Source organism: Vigna angularis, chromosome 11 (genome assembly GCF_016808095.1).
Source record: "Vigna angularis cultivar LongXiaoDou No.4 chromosome 11, ASM1680809v1, whole genome shotgun sequence".
NCBI lineage: Eukaryota > Viridiplantae > Streptophyta > Magnoliopsida > Fabales > Fabaceae > Vigna > Vigna angularis.
In genome coordinates, this window is record NC_068980.1 from 27,572,294 (window position 1) to 27,590,452 (window position 18,159).

The window sequence follows — 18,159 nt, forward strand, 5'->3', positions numbered from 1 at the left end:
CAGTGAGAAAGCTTACTGTGACGATGAAAGGCTTGCGATGAAGAGATCCCTCTATCGAGAGTGAAGATGTAAGGAGAGAATGACTGGTGCGGATGGAAGCAGAATCGTGGAGATGAGAGAAATAAGGTGGAGCACCATGGAACGGCGGCAACCGGCGGCGTGGTTGAATGGCGGTGCTTGCTGCGACCCGCCCTGATGCTGGGGTTTGGTGGAGAAGAGAAATCGGAGGCGGAGGGAGGCAAATGAGAATCGCGAGAGTGCGAGAGAGAAATGGTTTGGGTTTTTGATTTTAACCTAAGGGTATTACCTCAATTATTTAAAACAGGTGTCTAAACCCTTTAAGTGCTTCAGTTACACAGCAAACCAGTGCCTAAACCATTTAAAATTCATATTATATGCCTCGGTTGGCCTTCTACCCGAGGCAATAACATCTATAAGCATCGGTTCATATATAATCGAGGCATATAACCACTCAATATTTACGAAAATGCCACCGCGCTTTTATATGCTTCGGTTTTAGTAAAACCGAGGTGTATATAGCGCGTTAAAAAAGCTTTTTTTTTACTAGTGTTAGTGTGTAGGTTTAGGGTGTAGGTTTTAAGGTTAAGGGTTTAGGGTGTAGGGTTTAGGATGTAGTGGTTAGGGTTTAAGGTGTAGGGTGTAGTGTGTAGGATTTAAGGTTTAGGGTTTAGGGTTTAATGGTGTATGGTTTAAGGGCATGGTTTAGGGTTTATGGTTTATGTTTCTAGGTTAAAGGTTTAAGGTTGAGGGTTAAGGGTTTAAGGTCTAGGGTGTAAGATTTAGGATGTAGGGTTTTGGGTGTAGGGTTTAGGATGTGGGATTTAGGGTTTATGGTTTAGAGTTTAGGGCTTAGGGTTTATGGTTTAGGATTTAGGGTTTAGGACTTAGTGTTTATGGTTTAGGGTTTAGGACTTAGTGTTTAGGGTTTACAGTTTATGGTGTAGAGCTTAGGGTTTAGGGTTTATGGTGTAGGGCTTAGGGTTTAGGGTGTAAGGTTTAGGGTTTACGGTTCAGGGTTTAAGGTTCAAGGTGTATGGTTTAAGGTTTAGGTTTTAGGGTTCAAGGTTAAGGGTTTAAGCTTAAGGGTTTAAGGTTGATGGTTAAATGTTTAGGGTGTATGCTTTAGGGTTTAAGGTGCAGGGTATAGGTTTTAGGGTTTAGGATTTATGGTGTAGGGTTTAAGGTTTAGGGATTCCGATTTAGGGTTTAGGTTTTAGGGTGTACGATTTAGGGTTTAGGGTTTATGGTTTATGATTTAGGGTTGTGGGTTTACGGTTTACTGTTTAGAGTTTAGGGTTGAGGGTTGTGGGTTTACGGTTTACGGTTTACGGTTTAGAGTTTAGGGTTTAGGGTCCTATAATCGATTACATTGATTTGGTAATCGATTACAGAGTGTTGAAATGGTGACCAGGCAGAAAACGTACTGGTAATCGATTACGACATTTCGGTAATCGATTACCAGCTTGATTGTGTAGCAAGAAGCACTCTGCGCTCTGAGCGACCAGTGGACGCTCGTCAAGCGAGCAGAAGAGGACGCTCGTCCTGCAAGCAGAAGTGGACGCTCATCCAGCGAAGACGCACGAGAGGACGCTCGTCCAGCGAGAAGAGAACGCTCGCCCTGTGGACGCAAGAGAGGACGCTCGTCCAGCTAAAAGAGGGGCGCCGGGCGCCAGTTTTTGCGAGAAGCTCGCGCCCGGGCGTCGTGTAGGGTGGTCACGATTTCAACACTTTGTAATCGATTACCGTTACGTTGTAATCGATTACCGTCGTCAGAAGTCGTTTTTGGGGTGCACGACTTCAACACTGTTCATATCAACAGTGTGAAGTCGTGCAGGGGGGGGGGCACGACTTCTTCAATTGAAGTCGTTGCCCCCCCCCGACTTCCCCATTTTCGTAATATGGATTGAATTTGCCCATTTTGGTAATATTAGAGGCATATTTGCCTACTTTGGTGCAAAAGTCGTTTTTCTCTCTTCCAAAGAAGCTTGAGTAGAGTGGTTTTGATTTTCAGAAATATAGTAGTAGTGGAGTGTAGAGTGATGTATGAGCAGAGAGTGAGAGGCCGTGGAGAGGAGTTGATGACCGAGAAAATAGTGCTGGAACAGTGAAAGGTGAAAGCTGGACAGTGATACTTGGCACAATGTAGACGTTTAACAACTAAGGTTCGGTTCCAATTTTATTTTCTGTGTTGTAATGAATTTTATTTCGAATGCACAATGTGATTTAATTTCCTGTTACTGAATGTCAATTTTATTTTACTGTTTTATTCAATGATATCATTTAAATTCTGTTGCAATTTAATCAGTGTTGTTGTTTGCCTATCGTTTAATCTCTACCGTTGTTTACACTGTGTTGTTGATTATTGCACGTTAATTTATTCGCTGTAGTTTTGTTCTAAATGTTTTGCTGCTGTAATGTTGATTATGTTTTCATATTTGAAATTTACTATTCTCTGTTTTTACTGTTTACTATATTTTTGTTTACTATATTTTCGTTTTCTGTGTTGTTATTTTTTGTATTTTAGTTTTCTGTTCCGGATCTGTTTTTTTTAATGTTTCATGTTGTTGTATTTTCGTTTTTACTGTGTCAAATTAGTTTTTACTGTTTTAATTTCATTTTATTGTACTGCGTTTTACTTAATCGTATTTAGTTTGGCGTTATTTAAATTCTAGTTCAATTTACTTTTCCGCAACCAAAAACAAAACATTTCAAAACCCCCCCACTGTGTGTGATCTGAGACTGAACCCAATTTGGTCCTTGAGAGACGACCTAGGAATCACTTCCTAGTCTGTACTGCATTCTTTTATGCATAACTTTTGTGAGAGGTGTGACCCTTTCAACACTTTGTTTAACTCATTCATTGCCATGATTATTGATTTTGTCGATATGGGAACGTACGGGGAAATCTAGATCCGGGGAAATTCTCCCAATAGCATATTGGTTGCCTTTAAGCTTCTGCACTCAAGAATTAATTACTAGGAATGCTAGGAATTGTATGAACTCGTAATTAAGGATAGGCCTTCTTGCAAGGTGATTTAGAGAGTGGCATTAGCATTGATGAAAAGAATGATGAATTCCTAAAGTATATGAGAGTGGATAAGATGAAATTGATAACCCCAACAACATACTCATCCATCTAATTCATTGAAGTGTTTGTATTCTGTTTTTCTCCATTGATCAAATTCATGCATACATATTTAATTACTGTCTTTTGCATTTAAACCTACAATCAATTTGTTCTTAAGTCTTAAATAATCAACAAATCATATAGCTAAACTAGGCTGTGAGTTGTTTGGGAAAACGATACTTGGTCTTACCTTGTTTTATTACTTGATACGATTTGGTCACACTTGCCGATTGTTAAACAAGTTTGTGGCGCCGTTTTTCGATGTTCATAAATTTGTCATCAGTGTTTGTGTGTGCAAGAATACGAACATGCACGAGTGCGTCCCAGCGGGCGAATATGCATGGGTGAAAGGTTTTGCAGGCGTGCGTGTGTGGGAGGCATTGCGCGCTTACATGCGTACATGCATCTGAATGTGCATGGTGGGTAGGTTCATGAGTTTACACAATAGAGCAAACACGTACGTGTGCACACGTGGGTGAGTGCGTGCGTGTGAGCATGCATGACCGCGTGCACATTTGTATGCGTACATGTGTACCTTGCATGCGAGATTGTGTTTATGGAATTGTGTGCGTAGGAGAGGACTTGGATGTTTGTGTGTAAGCATGTGTGCCTGCCTGAATGCGAGGGCAGGCGTGTGTGTGTATGTTAGTGTATGTGTTAGCGTGCCTACATGTGCACATTCGTGAGTGCGTGTGTGAGAATGAGCCTGCACGTGTGTGTTCGTGCGTACATTCCTTACGTTCGTCATAAGGGAGGGCGAGCATGTGCACGTCCGTTTGTGTGTGTGCTTGCGAGCATGCGCACGTGCATGAGTGTGTGCATGCATGAGCGGGCGAACGTGCATGGGTAGGGGGTTTGACAAGCATGCGTGCATGGGAGGCAGTGTGTGCATACATGCGTACATGTATATGAATGTGCGTGTGTAAGAATATGCATCCGCGCGAAGGTTCATGACTTTGTGCAACAGAGCAAAAATGCACGTATGCGCACACGCGTGAGTGCGTACGTGTGAGCGTGAATGACCGCTTGCACACGTGGGTGCTTACATGTGTACCTTGCGTGCGGTATTGTGTTTGTGGGTGTGTGAGTGTAAGGGAGGACGTGGATGTGTGTCTGTGTGCATGCGTGCGTGCGTGAATGCGAGGGCAGGCGTGTGTGTGTTACTGTATGCATTGGTGTGCTTGGGTGGGCACGTTCTTTATTGTGTGCGTGCTTATGAGCGTGTGTGCATGGGAGGCAGTGCAGAAAAAGTGGAGGAAAACAAGCAAGAACTCAAGAGAACATGTTTTGGGACAATAAAATATCAATTTGAAGCAAATACCCATGTTGGACGCCTTTAAAGCAAGCAGATCTGCAGAAAAAGTTAAAACAATGTAGTGCAGAAAAATCAAGTCGGCCCCCTTGTTCAGGGGGGCTGAGCGCCACCTACACAGAAGCTGATTTCTGGTGGGCTTTGTCTCACATAAAATAGCAATCCACCTGTGTCTGATGTTTCTGGTGCTGCTTCACTCCCTATGAAAACATGTGAAGTTGAAATCACAGAAGATGTCATGGCCTTTTCTTGCACACCACAAATGGTACCGGGTATTAATAAAAGTTATGCCAGCATTGTAGCAGATCCTCATTCAAACAACTTTCTTGATGGTTTAGAAGCAGATGTTAGTGAGCCATCAAGTTTTACACCTTGTACAGAAGGACTTTTACTGCTGTTGGACCAAGCTGTTGAGCAAGGTTGTGCTCTTGTTTTAGATGATAAATTTTTGGATGAGGTGAGGGAAGTGTTTAGGGCGAGATAGGAATGGCTTCTTCCCAGGGGTGTTCTTTTAATTTTGAAGACCCTTTGAAAGTGGCGGCAACAAAGTAAGCATGGTTAAGCCCTTCCTCCTCCGATTTGGGAACTAACCAAAAAGATCAATTTCTAGGGGTTTAATCTTCCTTCTCTTGTTTTCGTTTGAGTTTAGGGGTTTCCTATTTTTTTCGCACGCAGGTCTAGGTGCGAATGGTGATGACAGATGAAGATGGTGGTGACGCGTGCTGAGGAAGACCGACGCGACAGCGGAGTTAATCTTCCGATTTGGCATATTTGGGTTCTGAAATTGGAAATTTTGGGGATTTTGATTCTTGAGTTTTAGGGTGGGAAATTAAGATTCTCTGATGTAATTAGAATTTTAAAATAATTGAAATTGGGGTTTCTAATCTTGTTATGTTTTTGAGTTTAGCGATGATGGAGTTTTCATTTTTGATTTGGGGTGGTTTTGTTTTCACGTTTTGAGTTTTCTGGGTTTCACGTTGAAAGGTGTTTCTGTTTCGTTTAGGGTTATGGTGGCTGTTGTGGTTGCGCGGTGGAGCCGCCAGGGTTGCGGTGGTTGACAGTGGAGTCAGACAGCCATGTTATCTGTATATTTACCCTCAGACAGCCACATATTCACCCTTAACAGACACGTTACACAGTTCAGTTCATGCTGGCAGTTGGACTGTTAAAAAATTAACGCCATGACTACGAAGGATTTAATTGAATACTTTTTTCACAAGTTAGGACCACATTTAACTTTTTTAAAAAAGTAAGACGCACTTAAACATTTCTCCATTTTCGAGGAACCAAAAGAGGTATTAAGCCAAATCAAATAAAGAAAAGCACATACTGTAGCATCCCAATATACAGTAATAACCATAAATTAGAATTAATTACATTTAACAGTAAACAATACAGTCTTTACACTAAGATCTGAGTTCAAAGGCCAAAAGGGGTTTAAGTACATAAATCAACTACCGAACTACAGAAAATAAGAGTTATGAACGAACGGTTTTACAAAACCAATTAACCGAACGTTCAAATAATAAAACTAAACGGCTAACAACTACAAGATTAACGAGCGCTCTAGGGCTCGGCTTTGACTTCCACTTCTACCAGATTTTCTTCTTCCATCACTTCTTCCAACATAGTATCTCCTTTTGCTCACATCCACACGGATGATCATTGCATTGACAGGACGGACATACAGATACCGGACAACACAAAGAAAGAACACAGGGTAAGCTTATGTAATTTAATCCATGCATCAAACATACAAATTAAACATACCAACTATACAAGAATATCTCATCACACATAACCATCCAAAACCCTCATTAAACAGACTGTCCGAACTATATGAATCTGTGTATCTACAGGCGCTCGTGCACCCGGGTGATGTAGTAACTGGGAAACACTCAACAGCTGCCACCCGAGGTTAGCCCTATCAGTCCAAAGTACTCCACGAGTATCTTGTGTTGCAACTCTTCCCCCTAAAGTGTTACATGATCGGTTTAGCCATCCTCACTTGTCAAAGTTAAAAAAGATGTGTCCTGAACTTAGTGGTCTTCAGACTTTAGAATGTGAGTCCTGTCAACTAGGAAAACATGTTAGATCTGTCTTTCCAAAAAGGTCTCAATCAATGTGTACTTCTAGTTTCTTTATTATTCATTATGATGTCTGGGGACCTAGTCGCGTCTCTTCTTTTGGTTTTAGGTATTTTGTTACTTTTATTGATGAGTATTCTAGATGTACTTGGGTTTATCTAATGAAAGATCGCTCTGAATTGTTACCCATTTTCACATCCTTTTTGAATGAAATCAAGAACCAATTTGGTCACGTAATTAAAGTCTTAAGAAGTGATAATGCCAAAGAGTATTTCTCATCAAATTTTTCTTCACTTCTTAGCTCCCATGGTATTTTGCATCAGTCCACTTGTCCTCATACACCCCAGCAAAATGGTATAGCCGAAAGAAAAAATAGACATTTGGTTGAAACGGCTCGTACCCTTTTGCTTGGTGCTAATATTCCTGTTCATCACTGGGGGATGCCATCTTAACTGCATGTTTTCTTATTAATAGGATGTCCTCCTCCTCTCTCAATAATAAAGTTCCTTTCTCCATTCTCTTTCCCAATGATCCTCTCTTTCACACCTCTCCTCGAGTCTTTGGTTGTGTTTGTTTTGTTCATGACATGTCTCCAGGGCTCGACAAGCTCTCTGCTCGTGCGATCAAATGTGTCTTTTTGGGCTATTCTTGGCTTCAAAAAGGGTACCGGTGTTACTCTCCTGAAACCAGAAAGTCCTACATGTCTGCCAATGTTACCTTCTTTGAACATACTCCTTTCTTCTCTCCCTCTGTTCAAGATGTTCATATCCTCCACCGGGTCCTTCCTCTTCCAGTGGTTGAGTCTAATATCTCCAATGCCTCAGTCAATCCAAGTCATGCCCAAGGTCCTCCCGAACCTTCCTCTCCACATACTGATATCCTTCGACACAGTACCCTGGTGAGTAATCCTCTTCCAGAAAATGGTGGATCTCCTCCTTCAGATTCTTCTCTGTCACCATCTCCTGTCACGCCTCCTGGTGAAGATGATTCTGGTTGGCCCATTGCTCTCAGAAAAGGTACTCGTTCCACTCGAAACCCTCATCCCATTTATAATTTTCTTAGTTATCACAGAGTGTCGCCCTCCTTTTATTCCCTTTTATCCTCAGTATCTCCTGTGGTTATTCCTAAAAATGTGAAAGAAGCACTTGATCATCCTGGATGGTGACAAGCCATGATTGAAGAAATGCAGGCTCTTGACCACAGTCACACTTGGGAGCTTGTGCCACTTCCCCCGGGCAGAAAGGTTGTTGGTTGTCGATGGGTATATGCAATTAAAGTCGGCCCTAATGGTGACATTGATAGGCTCAAAGCCTGGCTGGTTGCAAAAGGGTACACTCAGGTTTATGGTCTTGATTATTGTGACACCTTTTCTCCCATGGCAAAGATGACTACCATTCGATTGTTCTTTGCAATGGCAGCCATTCGTCATTGGCCACCTCATCAGTTAGATATAAAAAATGCCTTTCTCTATGGTGATCTTGAGGAAGAAGTTTATATGGAGCAACCTCCAGGGTTTCTTGCTCAGGGGGAGTCTGGTATGGTTTGTAAATTGAACTGATCTCTATATGGGCTCAAGCAATCACCACGTGCTTGGTTTGGAAAGTTTAGCTCCATTGTTCAAAAATTTGGACTAAAACGCAGTGAAGCAGATAATTCAGTCTTTTATTATCATTCGTCTCCCGGGAAATGTGTTTACTTGATAGTATATGTTGATGATATAATTATTACAGGAAATGATACTGCTGGAATATCTCAATTGAAGGAGTACTTGTGTAGACATTTCCAAACCAAGGATCTTGGGAGCCTCAAATACTTCCTAGGCATTGAAGTAGCTCAGTCAAAAGATGGAGTTGTAATCTCCCAAAGGAAGTATGCTCTGGATATTTTGCAAGAAACAGGCATGATTGATTGTAGACCGGTTGATAGCCCTATGGATCCAAATAAAAAATAAACAACAGAAGAAGGTGAATTATTCTTCGACCCGGAGAGATATAGGAGGCTAGTTGGAAAACTAATCTATCTCACTATTACAAGGCCGGATCTATCTTTTGCAGTTGGAGTGGTTAGTCAGTTTATGCAAGCTCCATGTGTTGGTCATTGGAATGCTATCATTCGCATTCTAAGGTATGTGAAAAAGGCTCCCGGGCAAGGGTTGTTATATGAAGAAAAAGGAAGCCTTCAAGTATCAGGATATTGTGATGCTGATTGGGCAGGTTCTCCTATTGATAGACAATCTACTATTGGATATTGTGTTTTCCTTGGAGGAAACATTATCTCATGGAAAAGTAAGAAACAAAATGTAGTGGCTCGATCAACAACTGAGGCTGAATATAAGGCAATGGCTTCATTAACATGTGAACTTATATGGGTGAAGCAGTTCCTTCAAGAGCTTAACTTCTATGACATCCAGAGTATGAAGATGTATTCTGATAACCAAGCAGCTCTTCACATTACATCAAATCCAGTGTTTCACGAGAGAACCAAACATATAGAAATTGATTGTCATTTTGTTCGGGAAAAATTATTGTCAAAAGAAATATGTACTGAGTTTGTTGGATCAAATGACCAACTCGCAGATGTGTTGACTGAGTCGTTAAGGGGACCTCAGATTGAGTTTATTTGTTCCAAGCTTGGTACATACAATTTGTATGCTCCAACTTGAGGGGGAGTGTTAGAATAATTATTAAGTCTACCTATGATTAGTATAGCAGGGCCTAAAGTAGGTAGTTGTGTGTTGGGTTATCTATAATGATTGTTCCTAGCAGTCTAGGACAATCTCTTCATCTTCCATCTATCTATTGTATCAAATTTTTATCTATATAAATAATAGAACTGAGAAGGGTCTTCTAAGCCCTTTAGAACTATTTTTCTCTGTTTTAGATCTCAAGTATTGACTTATGTAATGTAAATTTTTCAATGATGCTATAATAAACATCTTTTTCTAACATATGTTCATTGACTCTAGGATCTTGTTCCATGTATATTGCTTTCATTTGAAGATGACCACATACTTATGTGGAGAGGACCAAATTGGAGGCCCTCTTTACCAAATCCCAGAGATGATGACACAAAAGCCACTGAAATTATCGTTGACAGTGGAAATTCCAATAAATTGACTCTAGGTGTCCGAAAATTATCAGCGCCGTGTCTACAAAACAATAGAACTGAGCATCTATGCAATGAACCTCTTGACACAAGGATTTTATCTAATTCAGATGATTTGAGTTTGCACAAAACTGTGCTTTGTCTCACAGAAAATAGCAATCCACCTGTGTCTGATGTTTCTGGTGCTGCTTCACTCCCTATGAAAACATGTGAAGTTGAAATCACAGAAGATGTCATGGCCTTTTCTTGCACACCACAAATGGTACCGGGTACTAATAAAAGTTCTGCCAGCATTGTAGCATATCCTCATTCAAACAACTTTCTTGATGGTTCAGAAGCAGATGTTAGTGAGCCATCAAGTTGTGCACCTTGTACAGAAGGACTTTTATTGCTGTTGGACCAAGTTGTTGAGCAAGGCTGTGCTCTTGTTTTAGATGATAAATTTTTGGATGACGACTACATTTATCAAACCACTATGGCTTTTTCTAAATCAACTCCACCTGAGCCTCTTTATAAATTGTCAGACAGGTTATGATAGTAAGAAATCACAAGATTTGAAGTAAGAGTCAGAATCCTTGTAAGTTCTATCTCAAATTTCTATTTGTATTAGTCATTTGTTTTCTGTGCCACTAGAGTAGGTTATCTATTTCCACTTGTATAAAAGGTGTCTAATATAAACATTTTGGAAATAACACTACTCCTTTAGTACATAATTACTTGTCTTGTGTCGACATTTAAATTTGTCTAATAATTTATTCTAAATATTTGTTTTTAAGTCTTTAGGCAACATTTAGTTTTAGATGATGAGATTTAGAAAAAAAGAATGAAAAAAAGAATGAAAAAAAGGGGGTTTTCCATTAGAAATAGCCTAAGAGGGAATTATAATAGAGTGTTTAATCCTGCACCTCCAAGGATTTCATCATGCACCACAAACTTTCTAAAATGCCCCTAACTAATAGGTGATTTAAAAGTTTAATTTTTTATTATTGAGAATTTCTATGCGTAGCCTTGATTCCACCTCCATTTTATTCCAATCACCAAACATGCATTCGTGTTACACTTGTGCATCCCTTCACTCTTGCACCCTTGCATCCCTGCACCTCATTTCATCTTTATAAAAAAATCCTACACCCTCTAAATTCATACCTGTGTATGGAGCAACCATTCTAATGTATGGATTATGATAAATAGATATTCATACAATAATTTTTAGTAGCATAGGACACTACTTTTTCCCCTGTATCTATCTGTATGATATCACTAATAACATGTTGTTAGGACTTAGAGAGTATAGGAAAGGAGAAAAGGGAAACAGAACACTTAACTGTTAATCAGTTAAGTGAGGGGGCGGGAAAAGGCCTATATATTAGGACCCTTTATTGTTTCAGTTAGCCAGTTGTGTAGTTTGTATGTGTTGACTGGTCTTAGCACCAGGTGGAGGAGGTTAAGCTCCTAAGATACAATGTATTCTTGATTCATTGTTGTGAATACCATTCATACTATTCCTTCTTTACAAGTTCTTGATTGTTGTGTTTGAGATAGAGAGAGAGCTTGTTAGGAATTCCTTCCCGAATCCCTAACAAAGTGGTCCGACCTACCGAATCGGAGTGGGGGTGAAGGATCAAGAAGTAATCGAGAAACTGCCGGATTCCCATTTGGAGAGGGGTGTCGGATTCTTGGGGAAAGGAGCGTGATGGAAGGAAGAGACAATTCTTGGGAAAGAAGGATCAGCGAATAGAAAAGGGAGCTAGCAGAATGGAAAAAAAATATGCAAGAAATGCGGCAGGAAACTAGAGAACTCTTGCGAGTTCTTGGAGGAAGGGTGTGGACCCAGGAAAAGGGATTAGGAGGCAGTCCAGGGTCTGTAGATGAAGATCAACATTCTGTTAACGAGAATCAGAGGAGAAGGGAATGCTCGGAGGAGGAACTGGATGAAGACCGAAGAGACGTCCAACCTAACCGGGGAAAAAGGGTAGAACTACCCACTTTCGAAGGGTTTGATCCGTTGGGGTGGGTCTCTAAGGCAGAGACGTTCTTCGAGTTGCAAGGGGTGGCAGAGGAGAAAAAGGTGCGCCTAAGCTGACATCAGTATGGAGGGGAGCGCTGGCTACTGGTTCAGAGCCTGGAAGGAGAAAGCCAAGAATCGTTCTTGGGAAGGTCTGAAGGGGGCAGTGGTGGTGCGATTTGGAGAACGGAATGGGGGTACCATCTTTGAAAGGGTGGCGGCCAGTAAGCAGTCGGGAATCGCGGAAGAATACTTCCCAGCATCGAACGTGAACGATCGTACAGTCAAAACGGTCTACCAGTCATTGGTCGAGCAATCCGAGGCCATAGAAGACCAGTCGTCTTGGGGACGAACAAGCGGTGAGGTGACACGGTCGGAGGCCGAGGCCAATCACCCAGGCCGATCGGGAGCCGCCAAGAGTGTGGGGTCAGTTTGGAATAGGCACGGTCTGCCAGGGAACCGAACGGTATTGGTCATTAAAGAACGAACGGTTGCATGTAGGGGGAAGGAGCCGAACGGCATAAAGATATGGAGAAGAGAACCGCACGGTAGAGGACTATTGGATCCGAACGTGAGAAGACCGGAACCGAACGTGAGTGAACTACTGGAACCAAACAGTCTGCCAGGGAACCGAACGATATTGGTCAATAAAGAACGAACGGTTGCATGCAGGGGGAGGAGCCGAACGACATAAAGATATGGAGAAGAGAACCGCACGGTAGAGGACTGTTGGATCCGAACGTGAGAAGACCGGAACCGAACGTGAGGGAACTGCTGGAACCGAATGGTCGAGGACTGTCAGAACCGAACGGGAGAGGATTGCCGGATCTGCACGGGAGAGGACTGCCGGACCAGAATGGAAGAGGACGGGAGGAACCGAACGGTCTTATAGCTACAGTAAAAGGCCGAACGATTTTACAATCAAAACGGTTTCCTAGTCATTGGCTGAACGATCTTACAATTAGATTCAAAGGCCGAACGGTCTTACAGTCCAAACAACCTCTCAGTAATTGGCCGAACGGCCTTACCATTAGAATGAAGGATGAGGAGGGAAAGGTGGATGAAAGAATCAATGCCCGGGAGAGAAGGACAGACTTGGTGAAGAGGTGGACCAGCGAACAAAAGAAGGGTCTTGCCGTTCGTGAGGCACCTACAGAGGGGAGAGAACTTTTTGAAGCTTTGAAAGACATCGAAGACCATTTCCTCACGGCTTATAATTCTGGAAATGAGGTGACCAGAATGCTGGAAGCTAATAAAATCCAAGAAGGATGGAAGTTATTGGAGGAAGAATTGCCACCATCCAAACCTCCAGACCTGAATTGGAGGGCAGTTGCCAAAGGATTCCATTCATATGAGTACACGATGGTGAAGCAGATCAAGGAGATCAAATCTCACGTTTCCAACCTTGAGGACAAGGTTGATCTTCAAGGGGGGAGTAATGTTAGGACTTAGAGAGTATAGGAAAGGAGAAAAGGGAAACAGAACACTTAACTGTTAATCAGTTACGTGAGGGGGCGGGAAAAGGCCTATATATTAGGACCCTTTATTGTTTCAGTTAGCCAGTTCTGTAGTTTGTATGTGTTGACCGGTCTTAGCACCAGGTGGAGGAGGTTAAGCTCCTAAGATACAGTGTATTCTTGATTCATTGTTGTGAATACCATTCATACTATTCCTTCTTTACAAGTTCTTGATTGTTGTGTTTGAGATAGAGAGAGAGCTTGTTAGGAATTCCTTCCCGAATCCCTAACACATGTAATACTTTTCTCTCCTTTCTCTTTTTCACTTCGTTGTACACATAGTATTTCTCTTTCTCTTATGATAAGAGTAATATCAAGGTTGAGAAATAAACATATATATCATTTAATTATACAATTTTAATAGTTTAATACTGTTGATTTGTGCAGTGCTATCCTTCTACATTTATTTCTTGCTTCATGAGCTAATGTTACTCTCAACTTATACATTTTCTACATTTGGATATTTATTCGTAATTTTATTCTTGATGTTTTCACATATACGTCAATGCTTAATCCTCCAGGTGGTTAGTGAAGATGGAAAGAAAATCAGACGCCAGTATCCCCTGACCGAGTCTGATATAGAAGAGCCACAAGTAATTCTTCCTACAATTTTGTGACTAAATTTTAAGTTGTCAGGACAGTTTATTAATGCTGCGTTTGGTTTTCTTTAAACAATCAATATCATTTGATGGGTTCTATCTCGATCCATGCATGTCATATATTCTTTTCGAAATATTTTATTTTATCTCTCACTCTAGCAATTTTATTTTCTGGTAGTCTCGCATTGTTGTAGCTGAAAACCTACCTGAGGATCATTGTCATCAGAATCTTATGAAGGTTTTCAGTAGTTGGGAGGTACTATTTTGGCTTCCATTGAATGAGGCTTGTTGTGGATTTTTTAAGGCTTACGTGTAGTTATCATAAATTTTTATGTGGGCATGTGGCAGTGTGAAGACTATCCATACCTGTCCACCCCAAACCTCCAATAGTGGGGCTTCTTCTGCTTTGAGATTGGGAAAAGTTGATGGTTTGCCCTTATCTAACAAGGTATACTTTCATATATTCATGAGTTCATGTACTATAGGTTGCATTGAGGTCATTATCCCCTGTTTTTGTTTTACATCAAATTTTTAACCTGTTGATTACACTTTATCCAACCTACACGTGAATTTTAGTTCCAGTGATGAAATTGGCATTTCAATCTTATGATGTTTTCCAAGTTTTTATAAAATTGTTGGAGGCCCTACACAGACCAACGCTTTCTAAAAATGCCTATTAGTTTTTGTTTCAGTCATTTAGAGGAAATTTAACTGCTCCTTATATAGGGTAGGTAGTTATATACCATGACTTGCTATTCATCTGGGGCATGTTACTTGTGTTCAGTTTGGTCATGTGAGGTTGGCTGCACATCAATAAGTAGATTTCAGGCCTGTTTTCTATTTTGACCTTGCAATGTACATATTTGTTTTTGTTCTTGTATGTATTTCAAGTTTTCAATGTTTTATAACTTATGTCAACTGGTAATCTTATGAGGAGTTATAGCCACGCTCACCAACATTTGGGTTGCTCGTTACTTTAATTTTGGGCATGAACTCATGCTGGTAAAACTTATAGGATTCTCTCTCTTCTCCTTTAGAGTATTAATGAAAGGAGTGTATTTTAATGAATCTAATACAACTTTTTGTGCCAGTTGCATGCATTTGTTGAATATGAATCTATTGAGCTGGCTGAGAGAGCAGTAAGTACCAGTTCTTTTCTGAGTTGGCAGGGTATTATTTCAGGTTACTTTTTAACCACCTCCATTTAGTGATCAGATTGTAAACCATTCACAGGTTGCTGAGCTGAATGATGAGGGAAACTGGAGGAGTGGCCTCTGGGTTCGCCTAATGCATAGACGCATGGTATGCATTAAAATATTTCTTTCCTCCATTACGTGCATCCAAGTATCCCTCAATTATGGTTTGCATATACAATCAAGAGGATTGTTGGGAACACTCTTAACACACTATCCCGTTGGATAGAATTTATTGAGAACTACAATTCAAGGGAAAGATTTATTAAATAAGATGTGCGACCTGCAAAATTTTAATATTTTTAATAAATTTCAACCAATGATATATGTTCAAAATAGTGTGTTTAATAATGTGTTCAAAATTGTTTACATCTACGTCTTTAATTTTTGGATTAGTATTGAATAATTAGAATCAAGATTGGATTATTATGATTTGGTCCAAGTTTGCTATTATTTTGGATCAAAATCATTTGTCTTATTTGACCTATATCTATCTGGTTTGATTTTTTTCCCTTTTTTTTTATTTACTCTCCATTTTCTATATATTATGTAATGATATAATTAGGCAACCCTATCTATGTATCTCTGTTATTTTTTTAATGAATAATGGGAATCTCCCTATAGTTTTTTTCCCTAGCAAGCCATGAAATCACATGGTATTAGAGCTTCAGCTCTGGTTATGACATAAGGAAATTCCTCCACATCTTCCACTAATTCTGCTAACCACTTCATCCCTTATCACATCTAATATCTGGCCATGGATACCAATTCAAACTTTCAATCCAAGAGCTCAATGACAAAAATCTGTGTTGGATGGTCTCAGTCTGTGAAATTAGTGCTCAATGGCAAAAGAAAAACTAGGCTATCTTATAAGAGACACCCCGTCAACCAGAAAATACAAACCTGTCTCACCCAAGATGGAAGTTAGAAAATTCAGTAATCTTCTCATGGTTAATGAAAATGATGGACCCTTCCATTGCAAAGTCACACTTATTCCTCCAGCTGGGAAAGATCGTGGGAGGTAGTAAAAACCTTCTACTCTAAACTTGAAAGCTCTTTTCTGATTTATGAACTGATGTTTTTGCTATGGAAGTCCAAACAAGGGTGTCATAACATTTTACAATGTCATGGTTACTTTTCTTTTGAAACCAAATTCAAGAAGTGAGAAGAGAATGGTGGAGTTTATGTGTTTCAAATGAGTCTTTGGATGAAGTTCATGGTAGGTTTCTGGGTAGAAAACCTCTACCTTCATTGTGAAAAGTGTTCTTTGAAGTTAGGAATACGAAACTTTGAAGGTACAAAGATGCAAGAGGTTTGAAAGTTCAGCCTTGATAGTAAGCAGACGGGAAACAAGAGGTTGGTTGGTTCGAAGGAAGAATACTAGTGACATTTGTGTCAATTCAGTTCTTAGTCTAATGCCATTGCATTACAAGCTAGATCACCCAAATCTTTTTTATTTGAAGCATTTGCTTTTTTTAAGAACAAAAAGATTAGGTAGGTGGCGAATTTTGTGAATTAAATGTATTATGTTATTGATATTTTTTTTTCAGTCTAAACCATCCCAAGGACGAGGAAAGAAGGGACTTGATGTTGAAGTTGGCTGTGATGAGGATTATACTTCTGTGCCTGAGCCACATGCAAGTGAGAAACAATTAGAAGATGCTTCCTTCCCTGATACTCAGTTGCATGAACATGCTGTAAGTGTTTCTGCCTATTTTTATTGACAGATTGTTGATGGTAGATAATAGTTTTGTTGCATAAGAGCAATTAATTACCAGAATCGTGTTTCCGTCAAGGTAATTGGAATCTTTGAATTCCAAGAATGTCAACCAAAACGGTTATACTTCTATAAATATGACACAACTTGGGTGCTGTACCAGAGATGATTTTTGGTGCTACCCTTCAATTGAAATTGAAATTGAAATTGAAATCTAACTTGTGTTGCACGCAATAAAGGTTGCCATCAAAGGTCAGCTTTTGTTATCACGATAAAAGTCCAATTTCATTACGAAATATCTTAAATGTTTGTGGTGGTGTACTGTACCTGACTTTTGTCTGAAAGTGTGAGAAAGTTATGGCATCTTATGCACTTTGTTATCTCTTCTTAACTATATAAGAAAATTATACCGGTTTTAAAATGCCTCGTGAGTGTCTTCATGCTTGGAAACCATTCCCCCCAAGTTTTAGAACCCTTCCAACATGTTTGAGCCCTTGAAAAGAAATTTATGCTTTTTTGTGGTAACACGTCTTTATTGAATTACAGATATGCTGAGAATAATGGTTTTTTCATTGCATTTCACAGCATATGTCCGTGCCCTGTTCAGTTGTCATACGAAAAATTCTAACTGGTAGATTGAGGGCAAAGTAGCAACTGGTATTTAACTTTTCTATGTTTAGGCCATAATTCCTTTAAATTAAACATGGAGAAGATCATGGTTATGAAAAAGAGACTGGGCAAAGGAAAGGTCGAAGTCGGGGCCGAGGTAAGGGACGAGGTCGAGTGCATTGTCATCAGAATAATCGTGTGGGAACACCCCCTTCAAATAATACAATTTTCACGGATCGAGTAATTGCCAAGCAACCACCAGGGCCCCGAATGCCGGATGGTACAAGAGGATTTTGAATGGGTAGGGGAAAGCCGGTAGCTGTTAATATAGCCTAATTTGTTCGATCAATGCTGATGCAAGTTTGTCGTTGTACTTGTAGCAAGTATATGTTGATGCTGTAACAGTGTGATTGTGACAGTACTAGTTTGGCTGGGGCAATCTGAAACAATCTTCTTAACGTGTTGTTTGTCTGTTAGAGACGATGTGAACCGCCTAGAAAGTACAAAAGAAATTTTAGGATAGACTAAGGAGGGAGTCAGCTGTTAGGTGAAAAAATGTGTGAAAATGCAAGCATGCAATATAAAGCTCGTTTGATTGTGTGGAAATAAAATATCTTAAGGCATATGATAATGATGACAGTTTTGTAAAAGATGAAATTGTACCTTTTTCTTTTCTCACTTGGACATAGTAATCTTGCAAACATAATGATTTTTTCTTTCAAAAGCATATTCAGTTGTGATTATAATACTTTTCTTTTTAATTCCTTAACGTATTTGACAACTTTATTCTTCAAAGAGTATGTTAAGTCATTTGAATGTGATGTATGTCAATTTATAAAACATGTCATGTATCCTCTTAGTAATACA

The 18,159-nt window shown here is 40.0% G+C and overlaps 1 protein-coding gene across 3 annotated transcripts; it reads left to right on the forward strand.

Annotated features, from left to right (window-relative positions):
- The first annotated feature begins 14,089 nt into the window (after window positions 1-14,089).
- Window positions 14,090-17,915, forward strand: LOC108332574 (la-related protein 6B). 3 transcript variants are annotated; one of them, XM_052871118.1, is made up of 5 exons: window positions 14,090-14,221; window positions 14,865-14,912; window positions 15,007-15,075; window positions 16,517-16,663; window positions 17,230-17,915. In XM_052871118.1, the coding sequence occupies exons 1-5, from the start codon at window positions 14,105-14,107 to the stop codon at window positions 17,236-17,238; spliced, it is 390 nt and encodes a 129-aa protein (XP_052727078.1). In that variant the 5' UTR covers window positions 14,090-14,104; the 3' UTR covers window positions 17,239-17,915. The 3 variants fall into 3 exon arrangements, with proteins under 3 accessions (XP_052727078.1, XP_052727076.1, XP_052727077.1); XM_052871116.1 differs by having other exon boundaries at window positions 17,269-17,915; XM_052871117.1 differs by having other exon boundaries at window positions 17,364-17,915.
- Window positions 17,916-18,159: the final 244 nt, after the last annotated feature.